Source organism: Bombus vosnesenskii, unplaced genomic scaffold, assembly GCF_011952255.1.
Source record: "Bombus vosnesenskii isolate JDL3184/JDL3185 unplaced genomic scaffold, Bvos_JDL3184-5_v1.1 scf7180000013314, whole genome shotgun sequence".
Classification (NCBI taxonomy): Eukaryota; Metazoa; Arthropoda; class Insecta; order Hymenoptera; family Apidae; genus Bombus; species Bombus vosnesenskii.
In genome coordinates, this window is record NW_022882960.1 from 2,613,904 (window position 1) to 2,629,098 (window position 15,195).

The following is a 15,195-nucleotide window of genomic DNA, read 5'->3' on the forward strand; positions in this document are numbered from 1 at the left end:
CTCAAAGCTTATTTATCTTATAGAAGTCATTTTTGAATGTTCTAACTTCGTAAATAACATGAGAAGGAAGAGAGAGAGAGAGAGAGAAAGAGAGAGAGAGAGAGAATAAGTGAGTGAATGCATGAGGGAGAAAATAAACGAAGGTCTGGAATTTCTACATTCATGGACGCATCTTGCTCTCTTTTTACCGTAGATATTCTTTTATTTTTTCTGGAAATGCATGTTGTACAATTTGTTATATGCTATGCTCATCGTTAATAATATTTTATATTAATCGGTTACTAATTTAATTTCGTGAAACTCCTTACAAACGCGATAAGAATACAATACATTCACGACAACACGAGATACGCCAAGGATAAAAAAATTTGTTCCTAGAACCATGACCTTTTTACTGACAAAAAAGAGACCTTCGTCGTATCAAAGCATTTTCAATCTTGTCATAAATAATTATATGTATATGAAGCTTCATATACAAAGAGCAAGTAGAACCGTTTACATTTCTTTCCGTTTGGTCTTTTCTTTTTTCCAATTGCTATTTTAATATAAACAAAAATTCAATTAATGTAAACGCATTATGTTTCATTGGAATATACTACAGGAATTCCACCAAAGTGAAACCCAACAATTAGCGATAAAACGAAAACAGTAACATACCAAATTATCAATGTACTTACAATATTTAAGGATAAAAAGTTTCATTGCACTACATTTGTAAACTTTATTAATTATACGTTGCAAAAAAAATGACGTGAACAAAAGTTGTTATTCATTTCCCTAACTCATCACTTCGCTCGTTTACTCTTTAAAAATAAGTCATACGATCCTTGTCATCTTATCGCTTTGCGTCCTTCAATCAACACATTATAATTATAAGAAAAGTGTTTTAATAATTTATATTCATTGTCACGCTTTTTGTACACAACTTGGTTTTTGTTACAAAAGGGCATTGTTATACAGTGGATCAAACCGATATGGAAGTTTTTGCAAAACGGTATTTAATTTCATTGATATTTAAAAACTTCGCAGAGTGCAAATTATAATATTATCATTTGTAACCAATGCAGTCGAGTGTATATTCGTCTATCGCTACTTATTACATGTATTTCAAACTATAATACAAAGTACTTAATAAGCTATAATCCATAATAGTATGGTTTATAATCGCTGTTGCGGTTGATTTTGAGAACTCATTCCTGAAACTGGTTGCGGTGGGGTATCTGTACTTTCACTCTTTTTCTCCTCCTTCTTCGATTTATTCCATTCCTGTAAACCTTTAGGTAAACTGGTGTCCTCTTCGAACGATCCCGTACCCTCCACAAACTGTTCGTAAGTTGACTTTTCAGGGAAGGGCCTAGGACCTAGTAACTCTATCATATCGTCTCTACTTAAAATTTCTTGCTTTAACAAACGTTCGGCCACCTAAACAAACAATCGTAAGATCATTCATCTGCTACTATATTCATAAAAACTAACTTTTTCATAAACCAAGAATATTTTATACCTTAGATACGTTCTCCTTATGTTTTGTAAGTAAATCGCGTGTGTGAGTATGGGCTCGTTCAATTAATTCACGTACTTCAGTATCGATAAGCTGTGCAGTGTGTTCAGAATATGGTTTATCGAAAGTCATTTCGCCTTGCTGTGGCATTTGAAAACTCACATTGCCAACTTTTTCGTTCATACCATACTGAATGACTTGAGCATATGCATTTGCAGTTACCTGATAAAAATAAATTCAATATTAGTAAATTACTTACGCGCGTTATAAATTTGTAAGAAAAGAAAAGAAACACAGCACGACAATACTTTTTGTAGGTCATCTTGCGCTCCTGTTGTAATACGACCAAAAAAGATTTCTTCCGACACTCGCCCTCCAAGTGCCATACACATTCTGTCAAACAATTGTTCTTTTGTATAAAGATATTGTTCATGAGGTAAATATTGTGCATAACCTAAACCTTTTCCTCGAGGAATTATGGAGACCTGCCCCATAAAAGAACATAAGTGAAATTATAATCAAACTATTACTATTTTTGAAATCTAAGAATCACCTTCAGTAACGGATCCGCATATCTCAAAAACCAGCCTGCTACTGCATGGCCTGCTTCATGATAGGCAACCGTCTTTTTTTCTTCAGGTTGCAAGACATTCGTCTTTTTTTCCATGCCTGCAATAACTCTTTCAATGGCCTGTTCAAAATGTTTTAAGTAAATATTATCGCTCAAGTCTCTGGCTGCTATTAAAGCTGCTTCGTTACAAACATTAGCAATATCAGCTCCTAAAATCAATTCACTCATAGTATTCTCAATACATTTTTAACATTCTTCTTTTATCTTTGTTTTCAAGATTTTATTAGTAACTAATTTCACTTTTTATACCTGTAAAACCAGGCGTTAAGGAAGCCATTTTTCTGGCTAATTGGTCTTTATCCATTGTGATTTTTAAAGGTTTCAAGTGTACTTTAAAGATAGAAGCTCGACCTTTAATGTCTGGAGCAGGAACGAAAATTTGTCTATCAAACCTTCCAGGTCGCAACAAAGCTTTATCTAAAATATCTATTCTATTAGTTGCCGCTAATACAACTACATTAGTAGTTGTATTGAAACCTGAAGAAAAAAATATATTACTCGAACAAATATAAATTTTGAATAATGCAATACATGATCTTATCAATTATTATAGTATACCATCCATTTCAACTAGAAGTTGATTAAGTGTATTTTCTTGTTCCGAATGACCGCCAAAGTTTCGGCCTCCCCTTTTTCTTCCAACGGCATCGATCTCATCAATAAATAATATACACGGAGCATGTTTTCGTGCCAATGCGAACATATCTCGAACTCTTGATGGACCAACACCAACAAACATTTCCAAAAACTCAGAACCTGATACACTAATAAAAGGTACATTTGCTTCACCAGCTGTAGCTTTAGCTAATAACGTTTTACCAGTACCCGGTGGACCTATGAAATATTATACAAGTTCTAAATTATAATCCTAAACTAATCCAAAACTAATAAGAGCTATTTATTCCTAAACTATATGTACTTACCCGTCAGCATTGCACCCTTAGGTATCTTAGCACCAAGCTCTATATATTGTTGTGGATTTTTTAAAAAATTTACAAACTCCATAATTTCAATCTTAGCTTCTTCGCACCCAGCAACATCCCTAAATTTCAATAATACACATAGAAATATTTATAGCAATTATATAGCAAAAAGGTAATAAATGAAATATTACTCAAACACGATATCCTTAAAGGGAGTCGTACAATTGCACACAACTTTTTCCTACTCTATAAATTGACTACTTGTTAATTGTTTTAACTGCATATTCGTTTGTCTTCTATCTGCTTTTGTTATTTTGTTAATACCTCTTGTTTTTCACTGTGTTCATTTCATCCTAAAACATTCTAACGAATATGGCAGAAGAGCCCAGAGTAGAAGAAAATTGTCTACAATTCATAATAATCTTTTGAAATACAATAATGTAGAATTATACAACAATATTTCTATTAACTTACTTAAATCTTACACCAATATCTTTGGAATTAACCATTTTTGCAGTTGATTCCATTAATGCCCCAAAAAGGCCACCTTTCCTTCCCTTACCAAGTGATTCTGCTGATTTACGGAATACATAAAATATGGCTCCTGTAAATAACATTTAATATTATATCTAGCTATTATCTGAATATCTGTCATAAATGTATATCTACACAAAAATAAACATAGCTTACCATACATAAGCACCTGTGGTAAAATTTTTAAAATATGATATAATTCTAGCTCATCCTTGTATTGTACTAATAGATAATTTTGTGGCTCTATATTTAATTCAATTTGTGCATTCTCCAAATTTCTTTCAAAAGTTTCAACACTACCAATGTTGAACCATAAAGTATCCTACACAATAATAAAGTATCCATTCATTCACCTGTTAAACTTAAATTGAACTACCTCTAAACTTACTTGTCCATTCGCAAAATTCCCAGGTAATAATTTGACACGGACCCACTGTTTATTGATAACTTCCACTTTATCCACTATTCCCTTATCTAAATATCTAAATAGAATTAACATAAAACATTTACATGAAATTTGTATACTGGGTATGTCTACAAAAAATTATTCATTTACTTTACTATACATTATAATTCACTTACTTTGTTACAAATTCTTTCCATGTAATTTCTGTAGCCTGATTCGATAATTGTTGCAAATATATGTAAAACAATCCCATTAATGTAACACCAAGAAAAAGCAATTTTTCGTTCTTTCTATCTCCAAATGATTTCTTGCCTCCATTCCATTTAAACTCCCATGAAAATGTACGTTTATCACTACTCGCAGAATGCGTACTAGATTTTTGAGATTCTGCTCTAGATGACTGCGATTGAGAAGCTTCCTTGGATTGTCCTCCTTTAGCTTTCTCAGTAATCTTTTCAGTCGTTTTACCAGAATCTTTTTCTACAGATAAGAAATTTAAGATATTTTATAATCTACTTTTTATAGCTTAGAGCAAATTAATAAGTATAGGATAATAACTTGGTTTAAAAAATTTTTCAAATCCTTTTGGTGGCTCATTGCATAATAATCTCCATTGATTTCGTAAATGTTCCAATGTAGTCGTTTCGTTGCTATTTCTTATCAATGATAAATATCTTCTTAACTAAAACAAATTTTATGACATACAATATAACAAATATAGCAATGAAATGCAACATAAAAAACATTCTATACAAACATTATAAAAGTTCCAAATACTATTAGTTTAATCTTTATATACCCACATTTAAATAAATATATACATAATTACAAAAAGTATCGGACAACTACAAATTATATATACAGCAATTTAAATAAGAATTGATCTTTATTAAAGAAGTCATTCATGATAAAGAACAGAGGTTATGTCAGATCATATTTATACCTGAAATATATTGGCATTTTTGTAAACGGAGTTCAGAACAAATCTTTCTAATTTACTTGTCGAATATAATAGCTGATGGGCCATATTTGTGGTAAGTGTCTGTAATCACGTAATATGATGAAATTTCGTAGTTTCCACACGTTCCTTGTAGTACATTACCGGCCACAAGACATTATCTCAACAAATATCCCCAGTCTTAATCCCTATTTCTCGTTTACAACGCAAAACATATATAAGTTCTTAAGCCGAGCAATTATTGGTTATTCAATTTTGCACGAAGAGAATTGACTAATAAATGACTCAGTTCACTACTAGGATATTAATTTTATTTAGTGTTACTAGAAATATAGGGGACTAAAGTGAAAGATATTTTTGACATTCTAAGAAAAATTATTTTTATTGAAGCACATGCTTGATCATTGCGACATTCAGATGAATTAAACATATTATACCAATTCACATAAGGAAACGTATAAGTCTACATTTCTATTAATCTCTAGCTTCTGATTCAGATTTAACTGAATTAACGTTATTATACATTTTCCTAAAAGACAAAAATTATAACAAAGTTTATTTATAAATAAATATAAGGAAATAATGCACACAAAAATGCAGATGTTAATAATAATTCAATCGTCTCATGAAGATATTAGATAGAAATTTTTATATGTACTTGCGTCATATATACGTATACGCGCGTTGTTTTCATATATGATATATATATATTACTAAAATCTAAATTAATACACGTATTATTATACAAAACGAATATTAATGAGTGTTACTCTATTGGTAATACTTCATATGCTAACTTTCAGTTTGTGAATAGTTTGAATTTTCTTCAATACTTATAGCACAAGGAACATATTCTTGTCCCGATTCCTGTAAAATATAAATTTTATATATATGAAGAGTTTTTATGAAATATTTTTAAAAAATTCGATTTAGAAAAAAATGAATAAAAAACATACTGAGTTAACAATAATTTGTCGTCCCTCTTCTAAATTAAGTCCATCCATATCTTCTGCTGTTAATATTATCACAGAATCTTCAGGTATACTATTTTCATCTATATAAGTTATAGGAATTTCTGACGAAACCTGTAATTAAAATTTATTAACAATCACAAAATCTGCAACACAAAAATTTTGGCAATAAAAGATATAAGATAGATATTATTAATCCATAATACCTCGCAATATGTAAAATCAGATCCTTCTTGTACCTTTGTTTCTGTATTATGTTTAGAATCAGCTATTCTTTGTTTCCTTGAACTTAACGAGCGCTCTGGCTTTTTACCATCTTGTTGGAGACGTCTCCATATCGTTGTTTTTGGAATATGGTAAGTCATTGATGCTGCTGCTTGCGACATTTTCCCTCCTTTACATGCAGCAACAGCTTCTTCCAAACGAGATTTTTTCAATTCTTCATTTTCCGTCTTACGTTTCTTCCAAAATGATAATGGCAATTTTCCTTCATCTACCAATCGCGCCTTATCTCTAAATAAAGTAGTTTTCGGAATCTAAAATCATAATTACCGTTATTACTCTTAGAGAGCCTAAATAAAATTGAGCAAGAAACAAAATGTTAAATAATTTACTTTGAATTCAAGTGCTACTTTCGTTAAATTCTCTCCTCTTTCTAAAGCCTTAACTGCAGCTTCCCGTTTATCTGATCCATAAGACCTTTTCATTTCCGAACGTAGTATTTGATATCCTTCTTTCTGAATCCTCCTCCATAATACAGTCTTTGGTATACTAAAAAGTTCTGATGCATGCTGTAGGCTTGATCCACCTGTAGTAAGAGTGATGATGACAAGTTGAATGATGCCACAGAATTAATATATTGAGTAAATATGGTATAGATACCAACCAATTACCGCATTTATAGCAGCTTTCATACACTCTGCCGGATATTCGTTTCTTGATGCGTTTAAATGTATACCTAATGCTTTAGCACGCATGTACAAAGTTGAACGTGGTATATTATGTTTAGTAGAAGCTTCTATTAATGTCTGCCCTGCTTTTAAATCATTAATTGCCGCTGCCAACATATCTTCGCTATAATCTCTTTTTGTTGTATCGCGCCTACGTTTCTTTTTTTTATTCAAAGTGGAATTTTCGACGACCTCATCTTTTTGTTGGTCTTCCAAATCTTCATAACTATGTTGCAACGCATTAATAACATTTTCTTCAGCCTCGCTAATTACAGTCATTGGTTCTTCATTATTATCATTAAAATCCTTATTGCTTACAATTGAGTCAGTTTCTTCAAGTCCATCAATCTATAAACAAAGAAACAGAATAATGATAAGAAAAGAAAAATATTTCCATTTAACTCTCTTTAACTTTCTCTTTAAGTATAACTAACTTCAATAAGGCCACAGATTTTTAGTGAACGTGCTGCATCTAATAAGGTACTAATATTTTCAACTGGTACTCTCACTTCCCCATGGTAAGTAAATTCTATAATAGATTTTATATCTTGAGCAGAAATATCGCTTAATATTATTGTTGGATGATCTTCATTTACTTGACTCAATATTTCCTATAAATAAAAGAAATGAATTATTATGCAAATCATGCAGAATACTACATACACACCTAATCTATCCTAAAACAAAATGAAATATATATTTTTTTAACATGGAAAGGTATGTCATTATAGTGTGTAATGAGCACTACATTTTGTAATATATTTCACAGAAAAGATTATTAAAACCTGTATAAAAACGAATTCGAAGTACAAACTTTAATCACTGAAAACTATTTGAAAGTAATCATAAAACAATGTTCAAATTCAAAGCTATGAATTCTTTGAAGAGTACAAAGATTGTTTACTCGAAATAAAGTGCTACAAGCGCAGAGAACTATGCGATGAGCATGAATACGTTCCCCGCCCGCAGCCAGGGTAACGTCTACCATACAGTCCTCCTCTAAAAGTTGTCTAACTACATCGGAGAGATGGTTTTGATAATCATTCCATTTAAACCAATAACTCTGATTGATCTCATGTTGGTTAGTAATTTCGGACATGCCGTTTCAGTTTCGTTTCCTTTTTCAGTTTCAATAATTCGTATCATATACAACCGGAATTTGGAACAGGACTGAACTCTTCAGAGTGCTTCACAACCAAGATACGGACCTCAGTGATTATTCATGGTACTTTGTAAAAACTCTAATAAATTTTACACCACCTTTATACGATCATTTATCCTGATTACTTATGTATCATTAAACTATTTTACGTACGTGTTATATTTATATACAAACACTTATTTAAAAATCAAATATAATAATAAAAAATTATATTACAAACATATTAATTGCCAGTTAAACGTATATTATGATTGGTTCATACACATGTTATCTATACCGAATTTAACAATATAACATTTCAGTTTAAAACTTTAAAAAATATGTAAAAAATGTATAAAATATAAAATATAGAAAGATTTTTATTTAAACAATAATTAAGTTTATTTAATTTGCTCAAATTCTAATAACTAGAATATCTCCGCTTGATTCTAGTTGCCAACTTTCATAAAATTTGAGATGTAGTACAAATATATGTATGTACACAAAAGAATTGAGCCCTTATATGTATTAGTAAACTCACGTCTTTTTATATTGTAAGAGTTGTATGACTGCTTTAGGGTAACGGAGTGTTTGTGTTTGCTAACTTTTCGACCACTTTATTTAATCGCCTATTTAAAAACAAAATGGTTAGTGATTTTATACATATCAATCATTTGACATATTGTTTTTCATTGTGATTCGATGTACATTTTCCTTGATGTATTTAAACATGTGACAGCATAACCTCAATATTATTGCTACATTAAAAACGTTACACATTATTAAGTATGAATGCATTTTTGAGAGTTTGGATATTCTTTCTTTTAAATTGTATTCGCGATTTTAAAGCTTGAAAGATTCTTTTTATAATACTTACTGCGATAATTTAAACTGATATCACATATTGCTTCGTGATATTTTGTGGTTATGTTATTCCATATATTGTAAAATTTAGTAATAGTAATATTTAGTCAGTTGTTTTTGTTAAAAACGAAACGTATTTAATATAAAACATATTTAAAAATGGTAAATTTATTATTTTTTGTAGAAACCTCTAATGTTGCACGGGCACGAACGTGCCATAACGCAAATTAAATACAATAGAGAAGGAGACTTATTATTCTCCTCTAGTAAGGATAAAAAGCCAAATGTTTGGTATTCTTTGAATGGAGAACGCCTTGGATCTTTCAATGGACACAATGGCTCAGTATGGTGTATTGACATTAATTGGGATACAACACGATTTTTATCCGGAAGTGGTGACAATTCACTAAGAGTTTGGGATTGTCAAACTGGTTTGTATTGCACATACATATAATATTTTTTCACTTATTTGCTTTATTTATTAAAATATGACTATGTTACATTATAGGAAAAGAAATAGGTTTGCTTCATACAAACAGTTCAGTGAGAACATGTAGCTTTAGTTATTCAGCAAATCTTGCTGTTTACTCTACAGATAAAGCTTTAGGACACCAATGTGAAATGTTTATCATTGATATCAAAAATGTTGATGCAGTATTATCACAAGCAGATGCAATTTCTAGAATTGCTGTGAATGGTCCCAAAATCACTGCTATCTTGTGGGGTGCATTAGATGAAACAATTATTACTGGCCATGAAGATGGTGAAATCACTCTTTGGGATGTTAGAGTATGTAATATATTTGTATTCTCATGAATTAAATGTTTAAAACTTTTTTATAATTTTATCTACTTTTTGTAGACAAGAAAAAAGATGACAAGTGTCAGAAGTCACAAATCACAAATAAATGACATGCAATTCAACAAAGATGGCACTATGTTCGTGACTGCTTCAAAAGATAATACTGCTAAACTATTTGACAGTGAATCGTTAATGTTATTAAAAACATACAAAACAGAAAGACCTGTTAATTCTGCTACGATTTCTCCAATTTTTGATCATGTATGTGTCATATAGTGATTAAGACATTTGGGAAATAATATTTATCAAAATTTATAAATACTGTATTTTTATAGGTGGTTCTTGGAGGAGGTCAAGATGCAATGGATGTCACAACAACGTCCACTCGTCAAGGAAAATTCGATTCTCGATTTTTCCATTTAGTATTTGAAGAAGAATTTGCACGTTTAAAAGGACACTTTGGTCCAATTAATTCTCTAGCATTTCACCCTAATGGACGTAGTTTTTCAACAGGTGGAGAAGATGGTTATGTTCGTATTAATACATTCGATCAATCTTATTTTGACTTCCATTTTGAATACTAATTTTATGAAATAAAAATAAATATGTATCAATTAAATGAATGGTGTAAATTATTTTTTCTATTCTCTTTCTTGAGATATATGGATATTAGGATAAAGGCGGCCTGATGCAGTATGTTAAAAATAAAGATTTACTATTTTTAAATTTATTGTTCATATAAAATGAAAATTGATACATTACTTTCTGTGACAAAAACATGGAAGATAGTATTATTAATGGAATAGTTCCAAATATTTAACATACATAGCTGAATTATATTGGAGATAACCTTTTATGTTTATTTTGCTTAAATATTTAAAAAAATATTACTCTTTGTATTTGAAATTCATTTTCAGTAAGTATTGCGCTTTTACCTGAGCAACATCATATACAATGTATTCATTGTATAATAAATCAGATTTTTTTGGTAATTTAGCAGATACAGGCACACCATATGGAACTTCAACACCGTCTTTCATTTTGTAAACAGTTTCAGGATCGGGTTGTGTCCGACCACGACCCCATGTTGAATGCTTACCGCTCGGTAACTTTTCAATATAATCTGCACGATATCGTTCATGCATATTACCTAATGCCACTTCACAAAGCAATAACAAACCCGTAGGGCTTCCACTGTGTGTACAACAATAATTCGCAGATTTGGAAACCATATCCGCGAAGTATATACCTTTACCAAACATATAACCAGTAACGGGAGCTTCTGGTGGCGCTATTCTTAAACCTTGAGAAAGTATACCAGCAAAGTTAGTCGTTCTAGAACCATGCCACAGTAACTTCCTGTTGTGTAATTTCTTGAATGGCTTATATCTATTGTCTTCCCCTTGTCTCTTAATAACAAATACATCTTGAATTTCAAGTTCGTACAGTGTATGAGTTGCTGCATGAGTATTTTGCACATATTTTTTAATGACTTTATACTCCTCACTTTCCTTATCCAATATTTTAATTTCAGTATTGAGTTGCTTGTAATAGGTATCGAGTGGATTCTTTGTTGCATCCGCCTTAGTATGCAAAAGCGAATACGCAATTTCCATTTCAAGTAATGCGTCTAACATTTCACACTTGGCATGGATTTCTTCCATCGTATTCAAGACTTTAAGCTCGGATACTCCGAAATTATGAGGTATTAGGTTATAAAATCTGTTGGATGCATCAACCAACTGAACCGAATCTACATCTTTCTTCTTTAATACTTCTTGTAAATCAGTTAATACTGAATACGCCTTTTGGATTTGTGTTTTGGACAACTTTCCAAGCGGCATTTTTTCTACATCAATTTCAAATTCAACCATCACCTTTTTCATATTCGCTTCATCGAAAATCAATTTCATTAAATCTTGAATTGGCAGTTCTAATTCACTCTTAATATGAGAGTCTAATTTTGCCGATACATCGTCCCCATAATCAATATCCACCGGGTACATTTTGCCAGGTACTTTAACAAAATTATCTCTCTGATTCCAACAGTTTCCACTTTTCTCCGTGTATAGTTCCTCAAACTGAGCTATACATTCCTCTAGAGATAATTTCTGTACTTTTGAACCACCGATAGTAGTTCCTATTCTGCCCCAGCTTCTAAACAACCAGTATTCACCTTTCTTATCATGCTTTAAAATCTGCAACTTATAATAGCTATTTTTTTTAGTTTGTATGTCTGAAAGTATCAATGTAACATTATACTTATTTTTACCCTCTTGATATACATGTGCACAATCTTGTAAACCACTATCTGGGTCAACAGTTTCACCTTTTTTCAATTGCAATTTCATTTTACCAGATCCTGATTTTTCAAATGTACTTTTCCCTTTACTTTTTGAGACATTCGATTTTTCTGTGAGAACGTTAATTTTATTAGACAAGTCACCTCCCCAACTTGAAATAGTTTTCTTTTCAATGAGCGATATAGCAGGTTTTGTATATTTTTTAGCTTCCTCAATGAAGTCTGCAGTAATAACTTGAATGTTAAAACTTTTGGCTTCTTCCATCTTTTTACTCATTTTATCTACTTCATGTTGTGTTGATATAATAGCAGCTACATTTTCATGAAGTTTTGAAGTTATCTCTCCTCCTAGATGTAAAATTTCCTTTTTTAAGGTATTTCTATCTTTTCCTATGTTCCCTATAATAAAGAATTGCATATGCTTTAATGGCTTGGGTTTTGCTTCAACTTTGGGTCCAGAATCAACTTCATCTTCCTTTTTTACTGCACTAGATGTTGACGGTACAGCTATCTTTATAAGTCGTTTTCTAACTTTGTATTTCAAAGATTTGCTATTAAACATTGAAACAGTGATTAATTTTTTCACATGTCTTTCGCAAATATGCTAATTTATGAAAATAGCTTTTAATTTTAATTTATGAAAATACTTACAGATCTGGATATGCTTCTTTTATATCAGATGGTATTACAAATTTCTTTCTTTTAGGATCTTGCATGACATTTTCACACTTTGTCCATTCTGTCAAATCTCCAGTACATTTGTATCCAGTACCTGAATTATACACAAGCTGTCCATTACATTTTGGACACGGCTTTAAAGCCCCAAAACAAATTGCATCCGATAAACGATCTATTATCTACACAACAAATATGTTAATCATTTAAATATTTTATTTACTTTGAATCAAAAATAAATTTAATTAAAATAAAATACATACAGCTGAAACACCTTCTGGTATTTGTTGTTCATTTTCTTCTAACATAGTAATGAGGTCAGGTTTCTTTATAGAGGATAATTTATCTTTAATTGCAAATAATTCATCATTTTGTTTTTTCATTTCTTTCTCTTCTTCTGCATCTTCTGGTTCATCTTTGATTTTCTTAACAGGTGGGACATCATCTACCTTAATTCTTGGCAAAACACTTTTGAGTTTCTTCTGATCATCTTTGGAAAGTTCATCTTTGCCAGGAAGTGAATCTCCACTCTCATAAAATTGTAAACTTTCCCTTACTTTGGCAAAGCATTCAAGATGATGCCATCTATCTATACCACCGTATCTTCTGCCATGTTCACTTTCAAAATCTTTTTTTGATACTCTGATCTCACCCTGTACTATCTTTTCTTCACAGGCTTTGCAAGTTGATTTGTTAGATTTTGCATATTGGACTAAAAAATCATGTAATGGACCTGCAGCAGCAGTACCACCACCACTACGCTTTCTTCCTTTTCTAGATGCAGGCAATGGAAGGGTGCTTGCTTCCTCTATAAAAATGTTCGATTCAAACTATTGCATTATATTATTGTATTATAATATCAAATATGATTTACAGCAATATAATAAACAAACCAATTCTCCTTTGAAGTTCCTTTTGATCTTCCCAGCGAATATTATCAAAATTAGCAATATCTGCAGTAGTTTTTGGCCTTTGTTTCATGAAAAAACAAGGCGGATGATACCACTTTGGTACCTTTCCATCATGAACAGGACTCTAAAATTTAAAAGCTAAAATTTAACAAACATATTTTAAAACATTATAATAGTTTTAAAGGAATATAAAACATATGGATAAACTCAATGACTTTATTAAAAAGTAATTCTAAATAAATTTCCCCAATTTTATTAAAATTAAATGTAGATAAAATAATAATTTATTAATAGAAACACATTAATCTTCATAAATATATTGCATTTTATATTGTATTATCGAACACATCATCAATTGCCATTATATTATGTAACCTTGATGAAGCTGAACAATAATTGAATTTAAAACTTATGCTGATTACAGCAATGACATATAAATTCATGCAAAATTAATAATGTTGACATGGTATACCTGAACAATAACGGCGAGTCTTAACGAATCTTTTTCGATATTTTTCTTACAATTTTGGCATGAAGCCCTCGAACTTTTTGCATATTCGACAGAATATGGTAAATCAGGATTCATTGTTTCACTAAAATCCGTTCAATAATTTTAGTCTTGAAGCCAAGCGCCAAAGAGCAGTATTCAATGTGCGAAGACAAAATGCGCGTTGCGCGCCAAATACCAGTATATTCGGAAGTTTATCTTATTTTCTGTTACAATTACAATCTATTTTAAATAAGTGACCAATCATAGAACAAAAAAAATCCTACAATGATTATATGTAATTTCAATTTTATCTACTTCAATTAATTCAACTTAAATTCGAGAAGTATATGTTAAATACTTCGATAATAAATTGATGACTAATCATGTGATATATACGTATGATATATAAACCGGAAGTGATATCCTGTTTTCTACGAATTTTAGAACTTACCTTAATTATCACTTTCGTTCATACATTTATACGTTTGTTTACTCTAAAAAGGTATTCTGACTTGGAAATTATTTTTTCTTTCTAATATAAAATCTTTAATTTAATTTGGGAAATTACTCAATTTTTTAATCTTTTAAATTTATTTTCAAACTAATAATTAAAATATGAAACATTTATTTACTTATAATACAATTATACTTTTATATTTTATATATATATATATATAATATATATATATATATTATATATATATATATATATATATATATATATTAACATTATCTTTTCATACTTAATAATTATTTACTAATTTATATAATGCTTTATATATAATCAATTTATATGATTTGATTTACATTATATTGTTACAGGTATATACTCATTATCAATTATACATGATGCATTAAAATGCATAAAACATTTAAAATAAATGCATACCCGTAAACATAGATCTACATTATTGTATGTAGTCTAAAGGATATTATAAATAAGCTATGAGTTGTAATACAATGTTGGTACACTTTATTTTTATAATCGTATAATATTGTACAAATTATTACAGTAAACTATATATTTCTGTAATTACGTCTATGAATGTTTCTCTGTTTTACCAACATAGTTTGCCATAAAAGTGGCTGACAAGTGGTAGTTCAATTAAATAATATAACCATACAGTGTAAAAATGC

The 15,195-nt window shown here is 30.3% G+C and overlaps 4 protein-coding genes and 1 long non-coding RNA gene across 7 annotated transcripts; 2 read left to right on the forward strand and 3 right to left on the reverse strand.

The window, feature by feature from the left end:
- Positions 1–661: 661 nt before the first annotated feature.
- Positions 662–5,210, reverse strand: LOC117235248 (AFG3-like protein 2). Its single transcript, XM_033497110.1, has 13 exons — positions 4,939–5,210; positions 4,554–4,677; positions 4,172–4,475; positions 3,978–4,071; positions 3,746–3,911; positions 3,530–3,659; positions 3,056–3,174; positions 2,691–2,966; positions 2,382–2,609; positions 2,055–2,281; positions 1,810–1,986; positions 1,505–1,723; positions 662–1,422 (listed from the first exon to the last, which is right to left on the reverse strand). The coding sequence occupies exons 1-13, from the start codon at positions 5,020–5,022 to the stop codon at positions 1,159–1,161; spliced, it is 2,412 nt and encodes an 803-aa protein (XP_033353001.1). The 5' UTR covers positions 5,023–5,210; the 3' UTR covers positions 662–1,158.
- Positions 5,211–5,674: 464 nt separating this feature from the next.
- Positions 5,675–8,164, reverse strand: LOC117235118 (protein abrupt-like). Its single transcript, XM_033496853.1, has 7 exons — positions 7,779–8,164; positions 7,309–7,485; positions 6,811–7,222; positions 6,539–6,732; positions 6,131–6,460; positions 5,910–6,038; positions 5,675–5,820 (listed from the first exon to the last, which is right to left on the reverse strand). Exons 1-7 carry the CDS (start codon positions 7,971–7,973, stop codon positions 5,746–5,748), a joined length of 1,512 nt encoding a protein of 503 aa, XP_033352744.1. The 5' UTR covers positions 7,974–8,164; the 3' UTR covers positions 5,675–5,745.
- A 378-nt stretch (positions 8,165–8,542) lies between these two features.
- Positions 8,543–10,299, forward strand: LOC117235236 (eukaryotic translation initiation factor 3 subunit I). The gene is made up of 5 exons (XM_033497085.1): positions 8,543–8,662; positions 9,064–9,310; positions 9,388–9,668; positions 9,741–9,941; positions 10,016–10,299. The coding sequence occupies exons 1-5, from the start codon at positions 8,660–8,662 to the stop codon at positions 10,262–10,264; spliced, it is 981 nt and encodes a 326-aa protein (XP_033352976.1). The 5' UTR covers positions 8,543–8,659; the 3' UTR covers positions 10,265–10,299.
- Positions 10,300–10,458: 159 nt separating this feature from the next.
- On the reverse strand, positions 10,459–14,276 carry LOC117235235 (poly [ADP-ribose] polymerase). 3 transcript variants are annotated; one of them, XM_033497081.1, is made up of 5 exons: positions 14,041–14,276; positions 13,551–13,692; positions 12,921–13,465; positions 12,634–12,839; positions 10,459–12,533 (listed from the first exon to the last, which is right to left on the reverse strand). In XM_033497081.1, the coding sequence occupies exons 1-5, from the start codon at positions 14,152–14,154 to the stop codon at positions 10,568–10,570; spliced, it is 2,973 nt and encodes a 990-aa protein (XP_033352972.1). In that variant the 5' UTR covers positions 14,155–14,276; the 3' UTR covers positions 10,459–10,567. The 3 variants fall into 3 exon arrangements, with proteins under 3 accessions (XP_033352972.1, XP_033352973.1, XP_033352974.1); XM_033497082.1 differs by having other exon boundaries at positions 13,551–13,706; positions 14,041–14,178; XM_033497083.1 differs by lacking the exon at positions 14,041–14,276 and adding an exon at positions 13,944–13,965.
- A 98-nt stretch (positions 14,277–14,374) lies between these two features.
- Positions 14,375–15,183, forward strand: LOC117235238. The gene is made up of 2 exons (XR_004493641.1): positions 14,375–14,560; positions 14,881–15,183. It is a non-coding gene; the product is annotated as an uncharacterized LOC117235238 (long non-coding RNA).
- Positions 15,184–15,195: the final 12 nt, after the last annotated feature.

Excerpts from the sequence above, each read along its gene's own strand:
- LOC117235236 (XM_033497085.1), top strand. Across the intron at positions 9,669-9,740 it reads TCACTCTTTGGGATGTTAGA|ACAAGAAAAAAGATGACAAG; the intron begins GTATGTAATATA and ends TACTTTTTGTAG. Across the intron at positions 9,942-10,015 it reads TTTCTCCAATTTTTGATCAT|GTGGTTCTTGGAGGAGGTCA; the intron begins GTATGTGTCATA and ends GTATTTTTATAG.
- LOC117235118 (XM_033496853.1), bottom strand. The coding sequence starts at position 7,973 with ATGTCCGAAATTACTAACCAACATGAGATCAATCAGAGTTATTGGTTT. Across the intron at positions 7,486-7,778 it reads CTTGTAGCACTTTATTTCGA|GAAATATTGAGTCAAGTAAA; the intron begins GTAAACAATCTT and ends TTTTATTTATAG. Across the intron at positions 6,039-6,130 it reads CTGATTTTACATATTGCGAG|GTTTCGTCAGAAATTCCTAT; the intron begins GTATTATGGATT and ends TTTTAATTACAG.
- LOC117235235 (XM_033497081.1), bottom strand. The coding sequence starts at position 14,154 with ATGAATCCTGATTTACCATATTCTGTCGAATATGCAAAAAGTTCGAGG. Across the intron at positions 13,693-14,040 it reads GACTCGCCGTTATTGTTCAG|AGTCCTGTTCATGATGGAAA; the intron begins GTATACCATGTC and ends TTTAAATTTTAG. Across the intron at positions 13,466-13,550 it reads GGAACTTCAAAGGAGAATTG|AGGAAGCAAGCACCCTTCCA; the intron begins GTTTGTTTATTA and ends ACATTTTTATAG.
- LOC117235248 (XM_033497110.1), bottom strand. The coding sequence starts at position 5,022 with ATGGCCCATCAGCTATTATATTCGACAAGTAAATTAGAAAGATTTGTT. Across the intron at positions 4,072-4,171 it reads TGGAAAGAATTTGTAACAAA|ATATTTAGATAAGGGAATAG; the intron begins GTAAGTGAATTA and ends AATTCTATTTAG. Across the intron at positions 2,282-2,381 it reads CTTAACGCCTGGTTTTACAG|GAGCTGATATTGCTAATGTT; the intron begins GTATAAAAAGTG and ends AATTGATTTTAG.